The following is a 16924-nucleotide window of genomic DNA, read 5'->3' as shown; positions in this document are numbered from 1 at the left end:
TGGGACCTGGTTTAGTAGTCTCCGTTATTTTATATTTTTGCACAATACAAGAGAAGACCTGCTTTGGACTTCACATAACAGTATGATATAATAAGTCTATATTTAGAGTTAAAGAAGAACAACACGTTGTATGCTGAATTGAAACTGTTAAAGCCACAGTCAGAAACTTACAGTGTGTAGTAACCTTTTAAAGAATATAGTTTGATATACATTTCCCATACATATACAGGAGGTTCTTGTGAATCGACAGCAGGGTCATTGCTGAAAGTGTCAGCAAATTTATCCCAAAAAGGTTGTTACCACATTCTAATAAACTGCTTGGTATGGGATGATCAATGTTCACAATTAAAGCTTATTCCCGCCCCCCCATTTTTCTAATTCGAAATATTTCTTGAGTTGTTGCTCTCACTCTCAATCACTGAGTCCTTTTACATAATTTCAAAGAACAGAAGAGGCTTGACCGTGCTGATTAATTCACATATAATAAATGGTAAATGGACTGATTCTTATTTAGCGCTTTTCTGCTCTCCCGGAGTACTCAAAGCACCCAAAAACCTCCTTCGAGCCGGAATTGAACCAGCGACCTAAGGATTCCTGTTATCATACACCTACAGTCCTCCGCTCTACCAACTGAGCTATCGAAGGGACATGCCAAAATGTAGGCAATGTAGAAATTCTCCTGGGAACTGTAGTTTTTGTCAAGTGCCTCCTAAACAATTCAATATTTGGACACGACCCGTTTGGAAACAGTCTTATTTAAAGGTGAACTTGGTGTTTCTGTGAAGAGAGAACTTTTTGTGAAAGATTAACTCTGATTATGTTTATTACAGTGATGAAGCATGAGTGCATATGTGTGACGCACAGATGTATTATCAATGAATCTTTAATCGTTGTCTTTGTTAGAAAGTCACTGGCTTTAGGACTGAGTCTGAGTGAGATCACTTGGCAGTTTTGCTGATACCGTACACAAACAATAAACTCCTTTAAATGGGCCTAGCGACCTTTATTTATAACCGAAAACTGAGAGGAATGGATACGATGTGGAAGGTAAGCCTGTTAAAGACAGCGTGGTTAAAAGACAACGCTGTCTTTTGTTTTGTTTACTTTTTTGGCCTTGACAACAAGGAGATAAAACAGTGACATCATAGCCACACCGAGAAATGCACCGCATGCTTTCACAGAGCCATGACGTATTCTCTTTAGTTTGTGTCGGTAACTTCCCCAATAAACGGCGAGCCAATGAAACTGCATAGGAAGCAGCTCAGCGAACCAATCAGTGAGCAGCCGTCATAGGTCTCTGGTTGCTATTTGTGTCGGGCGGCGCTCTGTTTTTAGTAAAGGTAGACCACACAGTGTTAGACCGGAAATTATTAGATTTTTCAACAATATACAGTCTGACGCAATCTTCATATAATAATAACAATCATCATCGTCATCATAATAAAAATAATATATCCTCAAACATCTACCGTGACCACATTCTGGGAAATATTTTATGTATATTTACCAACCTTTGTCACTGTGTAAGTTTCAGAGTGTGGCAGAAATTAGTTTATTCAGACCATGTTTACAAAAGCTGTTTACATAAAATTAAAATTTACATACGTAGAAAAGTTGTAAAAGGTGGTCAATTAAAACTCTTTTTTTTTAATTATTTGCCAGATGCTAGTTTTTTTTTCTAGTTGCATTGTTGTTATGTTTAACCCTAGCAAGTTATAATTATTATTTTTTTTCTTTTAGGTAAGGGTGTATTTCAGAACTTGTCCGCCAAGAAGCTTTTATTTCGAAGCGCAACCGGAAGTTTGTTATTTGCTCGCCAGCGGCTCGACAAGGGTGGATCCTTAACTGTCACCTCTCCCTCCCTCTCCCAGTTTCAATTCAGTCAAATCATCACAGTGATCTGGCAGTTAGCGATACATGCGCCTGTTAGTAAGAGAGTGATTAGCTTCTGCTGTGGCCGTTTTGTAAGCCCTCGAAAGACGGTAACCTCTGGGAGAGTCCTAACCCGAATTAGCTAACGTGACAAACTGCAGCAAACCCGAAAACACACAGAAATGGACGAAAAGGCGTTTACGAAAGAACTGGATCAGTGGATCGAGCAGCTCAATGAATGCAAGCAGCTGTCCGAGGGACAAGTAAAAACACTATGTGAAAAGGTAAGATTTTATTTTTTAATTCCCTCCCTTAACTTATTCCTAACGTCTTCTCCCTCCTCACCGCCGCCTTCCAGACATTCTTAAAATGGCGTCTATAGTGTATATTTCACTGCGTTGTACATGGATTTGACAATCATTACGAGTTGCCCCAGACTTCTGTTCTGTTTAACCCGTTTGTGCCCAGATTTTTTTCAGAGTTGTAAGGCATATCATTTTATCAGTTGAGTCCCTCTGAATCATGTTATGTATTTATTTTTTCCATTTTGTACTTTTTTTTGAAGAAAATAGCATTTTTATGACTGGCAACAATTGTTGCCAGTAGTCACACAGCTTGTCACTAGGTCAAATGTCACCTAATAATAATAATAGAGAAGTAATAATAATAATATAATAAGAACAAAATAATAATATAGTCATAATAAATAATAACAAAAAGGTGGAGCCTCAGGTTCCCCCTGTATAAAATTCAAAACATCAAACAATTTGAACTGATTTCTTTATTCTCAATTTTTTTATACTCAAAAACTCAACAAACATTTTTTTTCTTAGAACCTCTAAAACATATATACATATATAACATATTTCTTCCCATACATTCCATCATCTTTCATGCATGTTCTACTCAGTGTGGTACTTCTTGAAGCACTCCACATGTAGTGGCACATCACACTTTCCACACGCAAATGATGTGCGTCCGCCGCAGTTCTTGCATCGCTTGTACCTGCTACCAGTGTTGCAGGGCCAGTGGTTCAAATTATCAAACCTGGTGGCATCAGTTATCGCCACCGCCATTGAAGATCTTCTGCCCTGCCTACTTGGCTTTGTTCCATGGCGCAGGAGGAGGGTCTGGGCTACCAGCCTCTGGAAGGAGAGGAGATCCTTCTCCCCGCTTTTCCAGGACCTAAATGAATGACAAAACAAGCATGATAGATGCATGAATGTGCATCGTTTCATCCTTTCTACAACGTCATGCCCCATATGTAGAATGTTCTGTAAAAGCAATATCACACTTGAGTTTGTGATGTTGGTCTGGATATCATCACTGTTGCTCTTGTCGACCCAAGAGCACTAGCGATGACCTCGAGTCAAACATCACCAACTCGATTGTGATATCACTAAATAACATACAGCCTTGTGTACCTGTAATAGCACCAGCTGTTCACCATGGCACTGTTCAGGGCCCAGCTGAAGCATGGCCACCACCACTTCTTGGACCGGATCTTGACTCTGTAGCGGCTGACAAACTGGTCATGCAGGTCCACTCCTCCCATGTGTGTGTTGTAGTCCTGGATACACTTGGGCTGTCTGACCTTGTCCATAGTCCGCTTCTGTTTATTCCATCTCTTCGCCTCAGTTTCGTGAACTCCCTCTCCATGTTCGACACCACGGTGACCACGCTGTTGTCATTCCACCTTACAATCAGCTTCTCTGCCTCAACCAGATACTCAGCATCTCCTCTGGGTGTCTTCTTGAAGGTCTGGGGTGCTGTGAAGGGAACGTTATGGAGCTGAGTTTGTCGCATCGCGCCACAGCTGCCATAGCCTCTCAGGGTCATCTCATCCACCAGGGACAGGGTTGTGAAGAGGTTGTCGTGGTAAAACTTGACTCCAGGTGGCACTTCAGCTTTCTCTGCCAGGCCAAGAACCACACTTGGACCCTGACCAAGTCCAGTTTCCACCAGATGTGTGTGGCTTCCTACATATGGCTCCATCTGATGGACAAACCCGGAGGAGGATGCTAAGCTCCATATTTTATACCCAAAACGAATAGGCTTCCTCTAATAAACTGTTTGCACCCATGCCTTCCAAAATACTCAATCATCATCTCATCTACTGCCACATGTTCTGCTATCGGGATTGCGTTGTTGATGTCATTTAGATGCTTAAAAGGGGCGCACCTTGAAGAACGGGTCAGCTGTGATCTTCATGTTGTCTACTAAATGAACAGAAGACATAATTTCATCAAACCTGTTCCTCCGCATGGCATCTTTTACAGCATTGTTGCTGACATCACAATCGTCTGACCAGAGAAGACGCCGCCTTTGGGACTGTGTTGTATCCACTGATCAACAGAATACCGTAGAATGTAAGAAGTTCATCCTCAGTCAGGTTGAGCGTTTTCCCTTTTGTTCAGCGTAGAGATTGGACATTTCCAGTGTGACATCTCTGAGGGACTTGGGATAAAATGTGAGGAAGATATCCACTGGATCATCTGATGTGAAGCCAGGATCATGTTCTTTGGGGACATAGCGAGGATCTGATATTTTTGTTGGCTTGTGCTGGTGCTTTGGCTGCAATTTTGATTTTTGAATTTCCTGTCTTGGTTCTTAGTTTTGTGGAGCATGGGCCCAACAATCTGACTGGTCACCTTTTCATTTGTGCCACTGACCTTTCTAGTCTCTGTCTGACTCACTGAGGATGAGCACCCAGGATCATCATCGGGGAGTTTGGCAGCTGCATGTCCGAATTAGGTAGAAAGCCTTCACCTTTGAGTATTCTTGATGGGAGGCGGTTATGGTCACCAGTGGCCTCATCATCAGATTGGTCACTGTCACAGTCTGTGTCATGTGCGTGCATTTCTGACTCAGGCACAACTGTGATGTCCGCCACAGTTTCAGAGTCCTGCAGCATGGCCAGGATCTCTGCTACGGTGTACCTAAGGAAAGGACAACATACATGTTAGCTAGCAAGCGAATTTTAGCTAGCAAGAAAATGATGTATGGTAATGTATAAAAATCCTATACACAGAGGCCTTGAATACCTGTGAATTTATTTAGCTAGGAATTATTCTAAAAGGACTAAAATGAGCCATTGTACATCATTCTACAATTTTAAATAAGTAAATTAGGAGCAATCCTGCAGACAGTGTTTTCCTTTAGTTAGCGACATGCTATGTGCCCACTGGCAACTTTTGTTGCCACTCACAGAAATAAGCCCATGAACAAAAAAAAATATTTATCCTAGGTACAATTTTTTTGGGAGGGTTACTCTAGAGACTTGAATGATTAAATAATTATAAATATGTTTGGGGGAAAGTCATAAGAAATTTATGAAAATTACCTCTTTCCAGGATGATTTGCATCCGCCATGTCTTCAGCCAGAAAGAGCGGGAAGCAGATGATGTCATGCGATAGGAAGCACTTGGAAACGATTTTTTAAAAATCAAAACCTTTGTCTAAGTTGTCTACTAGCATATAAGTGGAAAAAGTTGCATTAGTACCTTTGAGATTTTTTATTGTGAGTCGAAAATGACAGTGATAAACTTTGGCAACAATTGTTGCCAGTGGGGCAAAACGGGTTAAACAGCTTTACACCGTGATATGTCGCTAAATAAGAAATTACATGTGGTAGTTTTCGGGCTTCTTGGTACTTTATCGGGCAGGCAGGATGACCCATAAGCTTTGAATTCAAGTCACATACCACATTTACAGCCCTGCTCATTCACACTGACAGTGACTGCAGCATCTCTTTTAGCCGTGCTACTGAGTGGAAGTGCTCTGCCTCATTTTTTCCCTTTATATTTATGTATGGAAGCTGTTAGAAAACAGTAAAGGAAAAATGTGGCCAGCCTGCATCAAAATGGAAAGAGATAAAGTTGATTTCTTGTGAGAAAGTCAGGCTTTTGGGGTCCTTTTATAGCCTATTAAGGTTGATTGTATCCAGTTTAGGTGCAGCCACTTCGAGCAATGAAAATGTGAGGAAAAGCTTACTGTATAGCTCTTGGCACAGGGTATGGTGATCAAGGCAATCAATCCAGTAATAAATCCAGCCAGTCAGTTTATGTCAACGAGGAGGTTTTTCTTTCCTGCAATAAAAAAAAGAAAGAAAGTTGGCACCTACTTAAGAAATTTGGCCCTCCATTAAAGGAAAATAACCAGGGGTGTAATTATAAAAAGTTATTTCTAAGTGGGGCTTAGTTTAGTTGAGCTTAAAATACATTTTTGGTTATCCAATGACAAAAAAAATAGCAAATTGCTCAGACTTGTTAATTAAGGTAACACAGTCTGTTTACCTTCACTATATGTGGATGAATAAAGTTTGTTTATGTCGCCAAAGCCCCATCGGTGCCCTAAATGTGCTTTATAGTCTCTGCTGCTCCCAGCCAAAGATAACAAACATGAGAAACCACTGGGCTCTGCACTATCCACCACTTCTTATTTATGCTAAATTACACTGCAAATGTATTTCCTGCTCCTTGTTTCTGTATGCATTGTTCTTGGGTGTTCTCATTCTTGTTTGCTGAGTGCAAAACTTTGTTTCACATCAAATGTTGGAATGACAATAAAAATCCTTTAATTTTGAGCCAAGAAACACCCTGAATGAGGGCTAGTCTAAATGAGAGAAACACCTCCTGTAATTCGGAACAATTCAGCAACTCCTAAAACACTGCAAGTTTCAATCAAGACAATTTCCACAAACATTGTACCATCAAAGTCATAATCTTGTTAGTTTTTAATTAGATGTGCCTAATAAACTGCCAGCTGATTGTGTGTGTGGTACTTTTCCCCCTCAGCAGCTCTCACAGGTAGTCAGGAAACTGAGTCCTTTATCTACCTTCTGTTTACTCATGTCTATAAATGGAGAGGATGACTTGTTCGAGGCAATAATGTGGGCAGTTTTCAAACTTTAACATGACCTAATGGATGAAAGTGATGTGTGGCGTGAATGGTAGTTTTCACATTTGAGTTCCTTAGTCCTTTGCTCTATTTTTTGCATCACTGCGTTGCATCATTCAGCTTTGGAAACATAGAGATAGTTAAAAATAGCTGAAAAGTGATTTAATGGTAATTTCCCTCAGACGTTGGTTGACCTTTGATGTTATCATCACAGTGTGAAGTTGACCTTTAAGCTGGTGTAAGGTTGTTCCTTCCTTTACTATTATAATTTTTTTTAAAGGAACCTTAATTAACTTGTTTTGAGTGTCATTATGCCCATATGCTTCTGCTTTGGTTGATAACTGGCCATTTGATTTTGTGGTCTGAGCTGAGCTTAACCCCAATCTCTCTGCTCTGTGCTGATTTCCGGCTCTGGATGTCTGGTTGTAAAGGAGCATTTACTCTAGGGCTGCCACGATTAGTCGACTAGTCACGATTACGTCGACTATTAAAATCGTCGACGACTAATTTAATAGTCGACGCGTCGTTTGAAGCTTTGTAAGATCCCAAAAGACGCAGGAATAAGTAGTAGTATTTAAGAGTGTAATAACGGACTGAAACAGAAGATGGCAGCACTGCATGTACAAGGATGCCAGCTGCCGTTAAACCCCGAAGAAGAAGAAACTGTGTTCCAGAATTCATAGCGCGGCCCAGCGCAGTTGTCAACAATGGCGGCAGCTAGTTAGTTTTAATATTACAATTATTATTCTTTCTGGGTCACAAAATAAACGTTTAACATATTTTCAGGTGTACATTTTACGTCCAATGGATGCATGATCTGATTAGTCGACTAATCGCAAAAATAATCGGTGACTAGTCGACTATCAAAATAATCGTTTGTGGCAGCCCTAATTTACTCTGAAACATTTTACCACTTTTCTCTCCTCAGATTGTTTTGATTAATACTCTTTTTGTTTGTTTTTTGGATTTGTTTTTTGTGCTTTTTAATCCTGATCTTGATCTGTCTAGGATTTCTGTTTTCTAGAAAGCTCTCTTGCCCAAAGCGTGCTATATATTGTTGCTGCCTTGGGTCATGGTCCATTTTTAGGCTTCCCCCTGCTGGAGAATTGACACCCTGTCCTCTGATTGTTAGATTTATGTGTCAGAAGTCAAGTGACTGACACCATAACTTGACAGCGTGTATAGTGAATATGATAAATTTGCTGTTAGGCTTTACGCTGATAGAAGAGGCTTTTTCTTTTCTTTTCTTTTTGGACAGTTTTCAGAGTCTGTTTTTCTTTTTATGCTGCAGCTCTGCCCCCCCTCCTTGACTTTTAAAAGGATACAGAGACTGGGCCCTCTACCATGTTTGGAGTTCTGTGTGCTGAAGTTTAAAGGTCTGGTATTCTCAAGTGGAACGTTAATCCCAACATTTGTTTCCATTTGAGTCCCAGTAGTTTTAAATGTTCATTACACTATGTATCAGGATCCCAAAAAGGGACTGGATCCTTTCCATAGGGCTTAGAGGGAAGGTGGTGGTGGTAGTCAGTGCTTAGCTGAGCATATAAACTGGCCTTTTTATTAATGGAGTTAGTTGGAAAGCACACAGGGACTGTTTATACTAGCCTCTTTGATTTAACACATAGTTTTTCAGCTTTATTCTGTATGTTGAACTATCTCGAAGACAGACAGATCTTGCGAACACTTGTTAAGACATCTATACTGGCACAGCACATTAGATCCTGACTGATATAGGATTTTTAAGAGTGATGGCAATATTCAGGGATTTAAAATGTGATATCTCAGCCAGTCTTTTCTTTACAGACACACAAAAAAAATCGATTTCTCCAACTGTAACTGTAGATTTTCCTCTAAATAAATCCTTACTAAGATATGATAATTCAGTTTGTTTACTTGTCATAATAAGTCATAAATTGCCCATATATTCTCCGCCAGACTCAGCCAGCTGTCATGTTTGTGGCATTCCAAGCACGTGTTGCTGACAGGGGAGTCGCAGGCTGCCACATCAACACTTATAACATGGTTGAAGGGTGTTTCTCCTGCCTCCTCTTTACTTTTTAAATCTCTATATATCAGCTGTAATAAATGCTGATAGTGGTATATCAGCAAACAGCTAATAATCGACTGATATATCGGCCCCGCTTTACAGCACATGTGCTGTAGATGGAAGAGCTGCTGCAGCGTTCCTCTTTCCTGTTTCCTTCCTAATGGAGCAAAGATGCCATTAAAGCAGCTGAGAGTGGGTGGGGGGGCTGTATCATTGTCAGGAGCCCAGTTGCTCCACACTGTCTACTTGTATCTGTCCATCCACCCCTCCCACCCAGTGAATGTTGTTTATACATTCAGCAGAACGCTCCCACACAACATCCTCCCCGATTTTAAAAATAGCCGAGGATATGATTGATTGTGAGTTGCATCACTAACACTGTGAAAGCCTTTGTTGCTAAGGGGATCAGAGTATGTGACTCAGGATAACACTGTTCATTGTGACTCAGATAGAGGCCGTGTCTGTTTTAGGGATGCGTGTGGGTGCGGAGGAATGAGATGTGCTGTGTAATCTGTCCTTCCAGTTGTCTCACAAGAAGGCCGGTCATAGCAGAGCTTCAGCCTGGTGTCAGTGTGCTGAGAGGGAATGCTTTGAAGCCTGTTTAACCGTGATTAATTCCGATTTTAATTTTTTTCCCCCAGTTTGCATGATTGTAGGCTCCTCACTCTTAAGAGTCTGGATGTTTTTGCAAAAGTTGTTTGTTTCACAGAAGTAAGGTCATTGGTTTGAAAATTTAGCACTGAGCCAGGTTTGAATTAGGTGACTGCAGACTGGGGTCTGCCTACTGCATACTGGTTTGATGTTGCCGTCAATTATGCAGAGAAAATGTGATTAAATGAATAATGTGTCACAGATGGGGAGAGTTAACCTTTTTGTGACCTTCTGCTTTTTCCTTTGGCCAAAAATAAACCTATTGAAGGGTTACATAATCATCCAGAGATGGTTTCTGTGTGTAATATTGTAAGCTCCTTATTGTATTATATGTAGATTTATATTTTTTTGGATTGGCCTATTTTTTTTCTATTCTATTTAATTGTTCTCCTTCATCTTTTTGTGCTACTTTGTTTCTGCTTCATTAAAGCCATATTGTGTGTGTGTTTTTTGGTATTTTGGCTGTAGTCAGCCACAGTCATTTTCTTATCTTTCGAAACATGTTAACTTGGTCTACTTCATCTTGAATCTTGCGTTGGGTGAACCATCTTTAAGGGTAGATAAGAAATGCAATGACGCAGGTGCGTAGAGACCTCTGAAGTGTGCCCCAGTGATGCAATAATTTGGTCGTATTGCTGCAGTTGACCCACTTGTTAGAAGTGATGTCATCTGCTTGACCTTGTTTTTGTTGTTTCTGTGTTGAAATCGCCGATGAAGCCAGTCAACAGAGCAAATAAAGCTTTCTTTGGCAACTGAGGTCACTGTGTATCTCTGAATGACTCATTAAAAAAACATCAGAAATGGATGTTTGCTCAGTGATCTTTGTGAGTGCATCCAAGGCAAAATGAGTTGTGAAATACATGTCATCAAAATTCATACTGTCATAGCAGAAATGCTGATGAAGTCAGACGTAACCTGCCACCATTTGTCTGCTGCTCATGTTAATTATTTTTACAGTGGTTTCACTCGGTGAGGTCGGCAGTATGCATAACATTCAGCAACCATAAATCAGGAGTGAGGTCATTGCTTGTGGTTACAGTCTTGCAGAGCTGTCAGGCTTATTTCACCTGAAGCTGTCTGCAGGTGGGCGTTCGGCTGGTTCTTCCAGACTGATGGGCTGATTTAGCTGACAAAAACTGCCGACTTCATGTCGGGGCTCTTGACTAAGCACTTTGTTGAACGCAGGCCATCCTGCGCCTTGAGTGCAGTCGTAATCTGGGCAGAGTTTGCTCTCCGTGGCAGGTGTGGTCTGTACTTTGGACGAGGTGCTTGAGTAATCAGCGTCGTCATCCTTTTTCACAATCACAGCTTGTCTGGTTTCCAGAGTACATACTGTTACTGGACATCTCATGGATAAACAGTTGCCTCACACACTGTGTTTTGTGGATTTCACTAAATCTTATCTCAAATTGCGAGAAGTGAAAAGTCCTAACATCAGGTCACACTGTATTGATTTACCTTCTCCAGTTTATGTAATATTTAATCGGAAGTTAATCCTAGGTGATAAAAGTGACATTTTGTGAAGGATATTAACAGACACCCCACCCCTTTTTTTTTCTTTTTTTTTTTTTTGCATAAAGCAATAAAGAGAAAGCACATTACGTTAATCAAGTTATCAGTTTACCCAATTTGGGACGCAGAGGTGACACCTGATATGTCACTGAACACATTACACATCGACTTCAGTGTAAGGTTACTGAGCCGAAGATCAAATGTTACACCCAAAAACTTATTAAGAGTGTTCAAATGATAAATGGATGAACGCAGACGCTCGTGGGTCGGTCACAAATACCAAGCCAAAGGCTCATATCTTTTTGTGATTTCATCATTATAGTGTATGTACTCAGTGGAAAACCTTGATGTGTCAGTGGATAACAGTCCTCGTAGCTCTTTTCTTAACTGAGCTGTGCCTGACACATTTGACGCCTGGTTATAGAACAGAATGACTGGGTTTGCATCTCTGCCTATGCAACTACTCTCGGAAAAACCCAGAAACTCTTTTAAAGGTTATCAAACCACATCTTTATTGAGATATATTGACGTGTCAAAACTCGTCATGAAGGGTACAGAGGAGGTCATCAAATGCCGTCTCTATGCAGGAAAGAGTTCATTTGTTTTGTTGAACTTTATTTGCTCATATTTAATTGTGCTTCTGTCTTTTTTGTATTATTTACCTTAATGAAATACTTGTTTTGGTTTCTTCTGAGTAAAAAAAAAAAATATAGTAGTAAAAGTCTAATTTATTTTATCTGTGTGCAGTTGCCGTTTTTATTGAAACTATTTTAGCTGGAGGAGGAACTGAGAGTTCCTCAGACATGGTGGATAACCTCAAGGCTGAGGAAATAACACATTTTATTTATTTATTTATTTATTTGTTTATTTAATTTATATTTCTCACCTGCCTTATTGGGAAAGTGAATAGTAGTCATTGTGCTCAATACCAAAAACCATTATAAATTCCTATCATAGCTACGTGTTTTTTGCGAGACTAATTTAGTCTTTTTAGCTCTACTCCAGTTATACGGTATTTTAAATGCATGCTGTGCTTAATTAAACTGAAACTGTGAGCAAAGGAAATGAAAAAGTTGAGTGCAGAGCGGTGAAAAGTAAAGAGGATCCCAGACAGCTTGACCTGGCCTACTTAAAGTGCGTGTTTGTTTGCTTACTTTACCTGCTCGTGCTTGTTTATTTCCCCTCACGCCACTAATAGGGGTTGGCGTGAGATTGGGATGAAAACTTACTGCTGTTTGACTTTAATGCAGACATCGAGAATATTCTCTTGGGCTTAGCAGCTCAATTGCTTTAAAGGCAGAAACAGCGGTCAGCCTGCCAAGCTAAGCCCAGTCACTGAAAAGCCTCCTGCCTCATGGCAGTATGGGCACGTGGAGGGGCGTGCTTTATATAGGTCAGCATTGTGCGGCGATGCAGCTCTGTCCTTTTAACTCTGAGTTTGTCCCATCTGCTGCTTACAGGCCAGCTATAACACTCTGACTCTGTCGATTCTCTTTCTCACCCTGTTGTTTAAAGGGGACAGTATGCACGGCTGCTCAGATTGCGTCGCTGAAAAAACATTAGGCTTTCGGGGCTGGAAGAGAGCCACGTTAGACTGACTCCAGGAACAGGCCTTGTTGTGGGTGTCCAGATTTAGTATTGATGCCGTTTAAAGTGTTCCCCTATTGTTTTGTTTTAATCTGGCACTGCAACTAAAGGCTGCATAACAAGCAGGCAGCTGGCTGGTGAAAATGATTCACAGAATGCTGCTTTATATTTTTCAGCTGGAAAAAAATACACATTTCCACCCCCTCCAAAAAAAACCCTGCTTTGAACTGAGAGGCTCCAAAAAGTGGTTGTTCAAATAAATCATCAGCTTCAGGTTTTCGGTGTGTATTTTTCCTGTGTGCATTGAATGAGACAGCAGTATCCTATTTTTTCCACCTCCAGAAGCATTAGCTGTAGGCCACACAGTGACTCACGCTCAGCAGCGACAGGTTTTCGACTGCTTCACGGTGAATTCTGAGTCGATTGAACTATGTCTAAGAATAACATTTCTCATCGCATCTACTTTTAGCTGTAGCGGTCATGTTGCATTGCTACAGCACTTCTGGCTTTGGTTGAGTCCTCTTAAATGAATAATCAGAGCAAACCAAGCGTTTTTCCATCCAGAAGTGGCAGCAGCCAGTCTCCAATCAGTTTTTTTGGCTTTTGGAGCGTCACACTAATTGATTTTTAGGAAATGTTGCAGTGCAGCCAGAGCTGCAATTGCAAGCACTGCAAGCCAGACCTGCAGGAAACTAATAAAAGACAAACATGCACGGACTTTAGAGGCTTACATCCATAGGGAGCTTCTGGTGGTGGTGTTTGGGTTTGTGCTATAATCACTTTGTAGCATCTTAATGGATTCCCCGGAGGCTGATGTGGAAATTGGGGAGTGGGGATGTCAGGAAATTGTCCAGCTCTCAAATAAAGAACAAAGAATGACCCTGGAAATTGCATTGTATTGTGCATGTAATTAACGGATCACATGACTTCCTCTGTGTTGGAACTAATCAGTGGCAGGTTTAAATGAATAAAACTTAAAATGTTCTTAGGTCATTGTTGGTTTGTCCCAGCTGCCGTTTTGGTATTTCAGACTTGTACATTTTTGGCATGTTTTGATAGTGAGGATAATTTTTGTTTTGCCAAACCCTGAACCAGTCAGATTAATTTTTTTAATTATTTCTTTTTTCCAACCAGGCAAAGGAGATCCTGACAAAGGAGTCAAACGTTCAGGAGGTGAGATGTCCGGTGACTGTGTGCGGAGACGTGCACGGCCAGTTTCATGACCTCATGGAGCTGTTCAAGATCGGAGGGAAGTCTCCAGACACAAACTACTTGTTCATGGGAGATTACGTGGACAGAGGGTACTACTCCGTAGAAACTGTCACTTTACTAGTAGCATTAAAGGTAAGTGATATGTTTGGACATTTGACTTAGTCTAAAACTGAAATTTATTTATTTGAATGAGAATAAAAAATAACATGCAGATCTTTTCTCTGCTGTTATGTTTTTTTTTCTCAGGTACGCTTCCAGGAGCGCATCACAATCCTCAGAGGGAATCACGAGAGCAGACAGATCACACAAGTGTACGGCTTCTATGACGAGTGCCTACGGAAATATGGTAACGCCAACGTTTGGAAGTACTTCACAGACCTGTTCGATTACCTCCCCCTCACTGCCTTGGTAGACTCTCAGGTAAGAATATAAGCTCGGTTTCACATATGTAAGCGTAATGTTCTGAAAGAATCAATCATTAGCAGAGGAAATATTGATTTGATTCATGTTTTCCTTCCTTTCCCTCTAGATTTTCTGCCTTCATGGAGGCCTGTCACCATCCATAGATACACTGGATCACATTAGGGCATTGGACCGTTTACAGGAAGTGCCACATGAGGTAACAATGGCATTTTAAATACATCTATAATATTTGAAAGCTAAACTGGGCTAAAAAGAGTGGCTGTTTAAGTCCATAAACCAATTTGTTTCCTCCTCCTTGTCTACTGTAGGGTCCCATGTGTGACCTGCTGTGGTCGGACCCGGATGACCGCGGTGGCTGGGGCATCTCTCCGCGAGGAGCCGGCTACACATTCGGTCAGGACATTTCGGAGACTTTCAACCACGCCAACCGCCTCACATTGGTGTCCCGTGCCCACCAGCTGGTTATGGAGGTATGTCACAGGCTCATTTGATGTGCATACAAATAATCCATCTGCTGCTGAGGGTGAATAAGCTCAGGAAAGACGGCTTGATTCCAACCGGCAGTCAGCACGCTAATATGAATTTAACTGCAACAAAGAGCCGTTACGATAAATAGCTCCTCCAACCTTGAAAAGTGCACTAACCGTGACAAAAAAATGGAGTTGAAAGCCTCGCTGCTACAGAGAACAACGGAACAAAATGGTTATATCACCATCTACCAGTCGTACAGAGTTCAAGGGCGAGTTCAGTTTTAGATTTGCATTAGAGTTGCAGTTCATTCTGAATTATACATTTCCAGTGAATAATGCATCTGCCTCCCTCAGGGTTACAACTGGTGCCACGAGAGGAACGTGGTGACAATATTTAGCGCTCCCAACTACTGCTACCGCTGCGGCAACCAGGCGGCAATCATGGAACTAGACGACACCCTAAAATACTCCTTGTAAGTACCGAAAAGTCTTAAATCCTTTAGGTTTTATTTTAAACCCTGTAAAGTCTAAGGCACGATGCATTCTGGTAGCTTTGGGACGCAGCTGTAATTGTATATAAAACATATAGTGGTTAACAAATCGTATTTATTCTTTCTACTCCTTCTACCCAGCTTGCAGTTTGATCCAGCGCCTCGCAGAGGGGAGCCGCACGTCACTCGCCGCACCCCAGACTACTTCCTGTAAACTCTGATCGCCCTTTGACCCTTGTACAGTATGACTTTCAACTGATGACAACATGAACTGGGAGGGTGAGAGACTTGGGGTGGAGCAGGAGGCACACCGGTACACATTGTATATCAACACACACGAAAAAAACAACTATTTAAGCATTTAGCAAAAAAACAATGTCCGTGTCTGAGGATGGACCAAAAAGTGTGTGCCATAATCATAACAATATCCATTGCCGAGGACTTGTATTGCGAATCTTCCCATTATATGGAAAAAACAAAACAGCAATGTTTAAATTCCCTTTCCTGTTACTGTGTAGCTGGACTGATGGCACCGAGGTCCAAGAGATAAATTTTGCTACTTTGAATGCGGCTGTTTGAGTCCCACGCGCCATGGCTTATATTGAGTAGATCTGAACGTGATCTGTTTGCACTTTTGTAAATGAAAAGAAATGTAACATATGTCAAAAGATCGAAAAGATTTCACACTACAGATGTTTCTTTTTTTTCCTTTTTTTTTCTTCCCAACCCAAGTTCTACACACAGGAACAAGAAACCTTGTGTAACTTTTTTTTTTTTTTAATTAATTAATTTTTTTGCTTTTTGTTTTGTTTTTTGCAGTCACACAGCTTGGTGTTTAAGATTACATGGAGTGTTCATCCACTTCAGCTCACTGACTCCCTCTGAGCTACAGCATCTGTATTAACCGAACAATTTTATTAATAAAGACGAAGGTGGCTTCTTGATGTGAATATGCTGTTGTTTTCTTTGTTTGTTTGTTTGTTTGTCCTCATATAAAACAGTGTTATGGTTTGAATTACACTGTCTTTGCATTGTCCTGGGATTAAATTTCAATTTACATTGATGCCAAAATTTACCACAATTTAGCATTTTTCCCAGCGATGAATTTCAAGTATGAACCTGGTTATTTTTTTTATTTTTTTTTTCTCTCTTTTATGTCTTAGGAATACTAGTTAGAAGTATTTTACTTATGATGTCAAGAACTTTATCCCATATTTGGTGAATTATTTTTGTTATAGCAATTTAAGTGATGATGCAAAGCCAATAATAAAATCTGGCAGATGCCTCTCGGCCAGATATCACTGTTTTATAGAAGGTGATAGCATGTGGCTAAGACTTCCTATGGCTGTGCTTGTCTCAGCAGAGCTGAAACAGTCTGTTAGAGAAGGTGGTCAGGATCCTCCATGATGGTTTGCTCTCCACCAGTGCTTCAAAAGTGTCCAGTTTGCTGCTAATCACAGAGCTAGCCTTGCCAGGCAGTTAATTTACTCAGTTGGTATCTCTTTAAAGCTGCTGCTCCACCAGTCGACCACAGTACAGTGAACGGCAGTCACTACATCTCAGTGATAGAAAATCTTCATTATTTTGCTGCATGCATTGATTTTTGAGGAAACCAAGCTTGACCACTCCACAAATTATGAGGTGAAATCTCAAAGAACATTAATATCCCCAAAGATAAGTGATCTTTTATGAACAAGGATGCTTATAGAACTGATACATTACAATTTATAAAATTTTGATTGTATCTGACTTTTTTTTTT

At 40.7% G+C, this 16924-nt stretch overlaps 2 protein-coding genes and 1 non-coding gene across 4 annotated transcripts; 1 reads left to right on the top strand and 2 right to left on the bottom strand.

Annotated features, from left to right (window-relative positions):
* Positions 1–556: 556 nt before the first annotated feature.
* Positions 557–645, bottom strand: trnay-gua. The gene is given in 2 exon segments: positions 557–592; positions 609–645. It is a non-coding gene; the product is annotated as a tRNA-Tyr (tRNA).
* A 1164-nt stretch (positions 646–1809) lies between these two features.
* On the top strand, positions 1810–16114 carry ppp2cab (protein phosphatase 2 catalytic subunit alpha b). 2 transcript variants are annotated; one of them, XR_004199121.2, is made up of 8 exons: positions 1810–2156; positions 13703–13912; positions 14027–14200; positions 14310–14399; positions 14512–14673; positions 15028–15146; positions 15306–15443; positions 15984–16114. XR_004199121.2 is itself a non-coding variant. In XM_031734243.2 (7 exons), the coding sequence occupies exons 1-7, from the start codon at positions 2055–2057 to the stop codon at positions 15376–15378; spliced, it is 930 nt and encodes a 309-aa protein (XP_031590103.1). In that variant the 5' UTR covers positions 1810–2054; the 3' UTR covers positions 15379–16114. The 2 variants fall into 2 exon arrangements, 1 of the variants encoding a protein (XP_031590103.1); XM_031734243.2 differs by having other exon boundaries at positions 15306–16114.
* On the bottom strand, positions 2719–3509 carry LOC120442279 (piggyBac transposable element-derived protein 3-like). Its single transcript, XM_039618457.1, has 2 exons — positions 3297–3509; positions 2719–3057 (listed from the first exon to the last, which is right to left on the bottom strand). The coding sequence occupies exons 1-2, from the start codon at positions 3473–3475 to the stop codon at positions 2775–2777; spliced, it is 462 nt and encodes a 153-aa protein (XP_039474391.1). The 5' UTR covers positions 3476–3509; the 3' UTR covers positions 2719–2774.
* Positions 16115–16924: the final 810 nt, after the last annotated feature.

This window comes from Oreochromis aureus, linkage group 10 (assembly GCF_013358895.1).
Source record: "Oreochromis aureus strain Israel breed Guangdong linkage group 10, ZZ_aureus, whole genome shotgun sequence".
NCBI classification, from domain to species: domain Eukaryota; kingdom Metazoa; phylum Chordata; class Actinopteri; order Cichliformes; family Cichlidae; genus Oreochromis; species Oreochromis aureus.
This window is presented reverse-complemented; position numbering and strand designations above follow the sequence as displayed.

What these genes read in the sequence shown, in the direction of transcription:
- LOC120442279 (XM_039618457.1), bottom strand. Translation starts at nt 3,475, where the DNA reads ATGGACAAGGTCAGACAGCCCAAGTGTATCCAGGACTACAACACACAC. An exon ending in AACAGCTGGTGCTATTACAG is followed by an intron (nt 3,058 to 3,296) that starts GTACACAAGGCT and finishes TCATTCATTTAG; the next exon opens with GTCCTGGAAAAGCGGGGAGA.
- ppp2cab (XM_031734243.2), top strand. Translation starts at nt 2,055, where the DNA reads ATGGACGAAAAGGCGTTTACGAAAGAACTGGATCAGTGGATCGAGCAG. An exon ending in CTGCCTTGGTAGACTCTCAG is followed by an intron (nt 14,201 to 14,309) that starts GTAAGAATATAA and finishes CTTTCCCTCTAG; the next exon opens with ATTTTCTGCCTTCATGGAGG. An exon ending in GACACCCTAAAATACTCCTT is followed by an intron (nt 15,147 to 15,305) that starts GTAAGTACCGAA and finishes CCTTCTACCCAG; the next exon opens with CTTGCAGTTTGATCCAGCGC.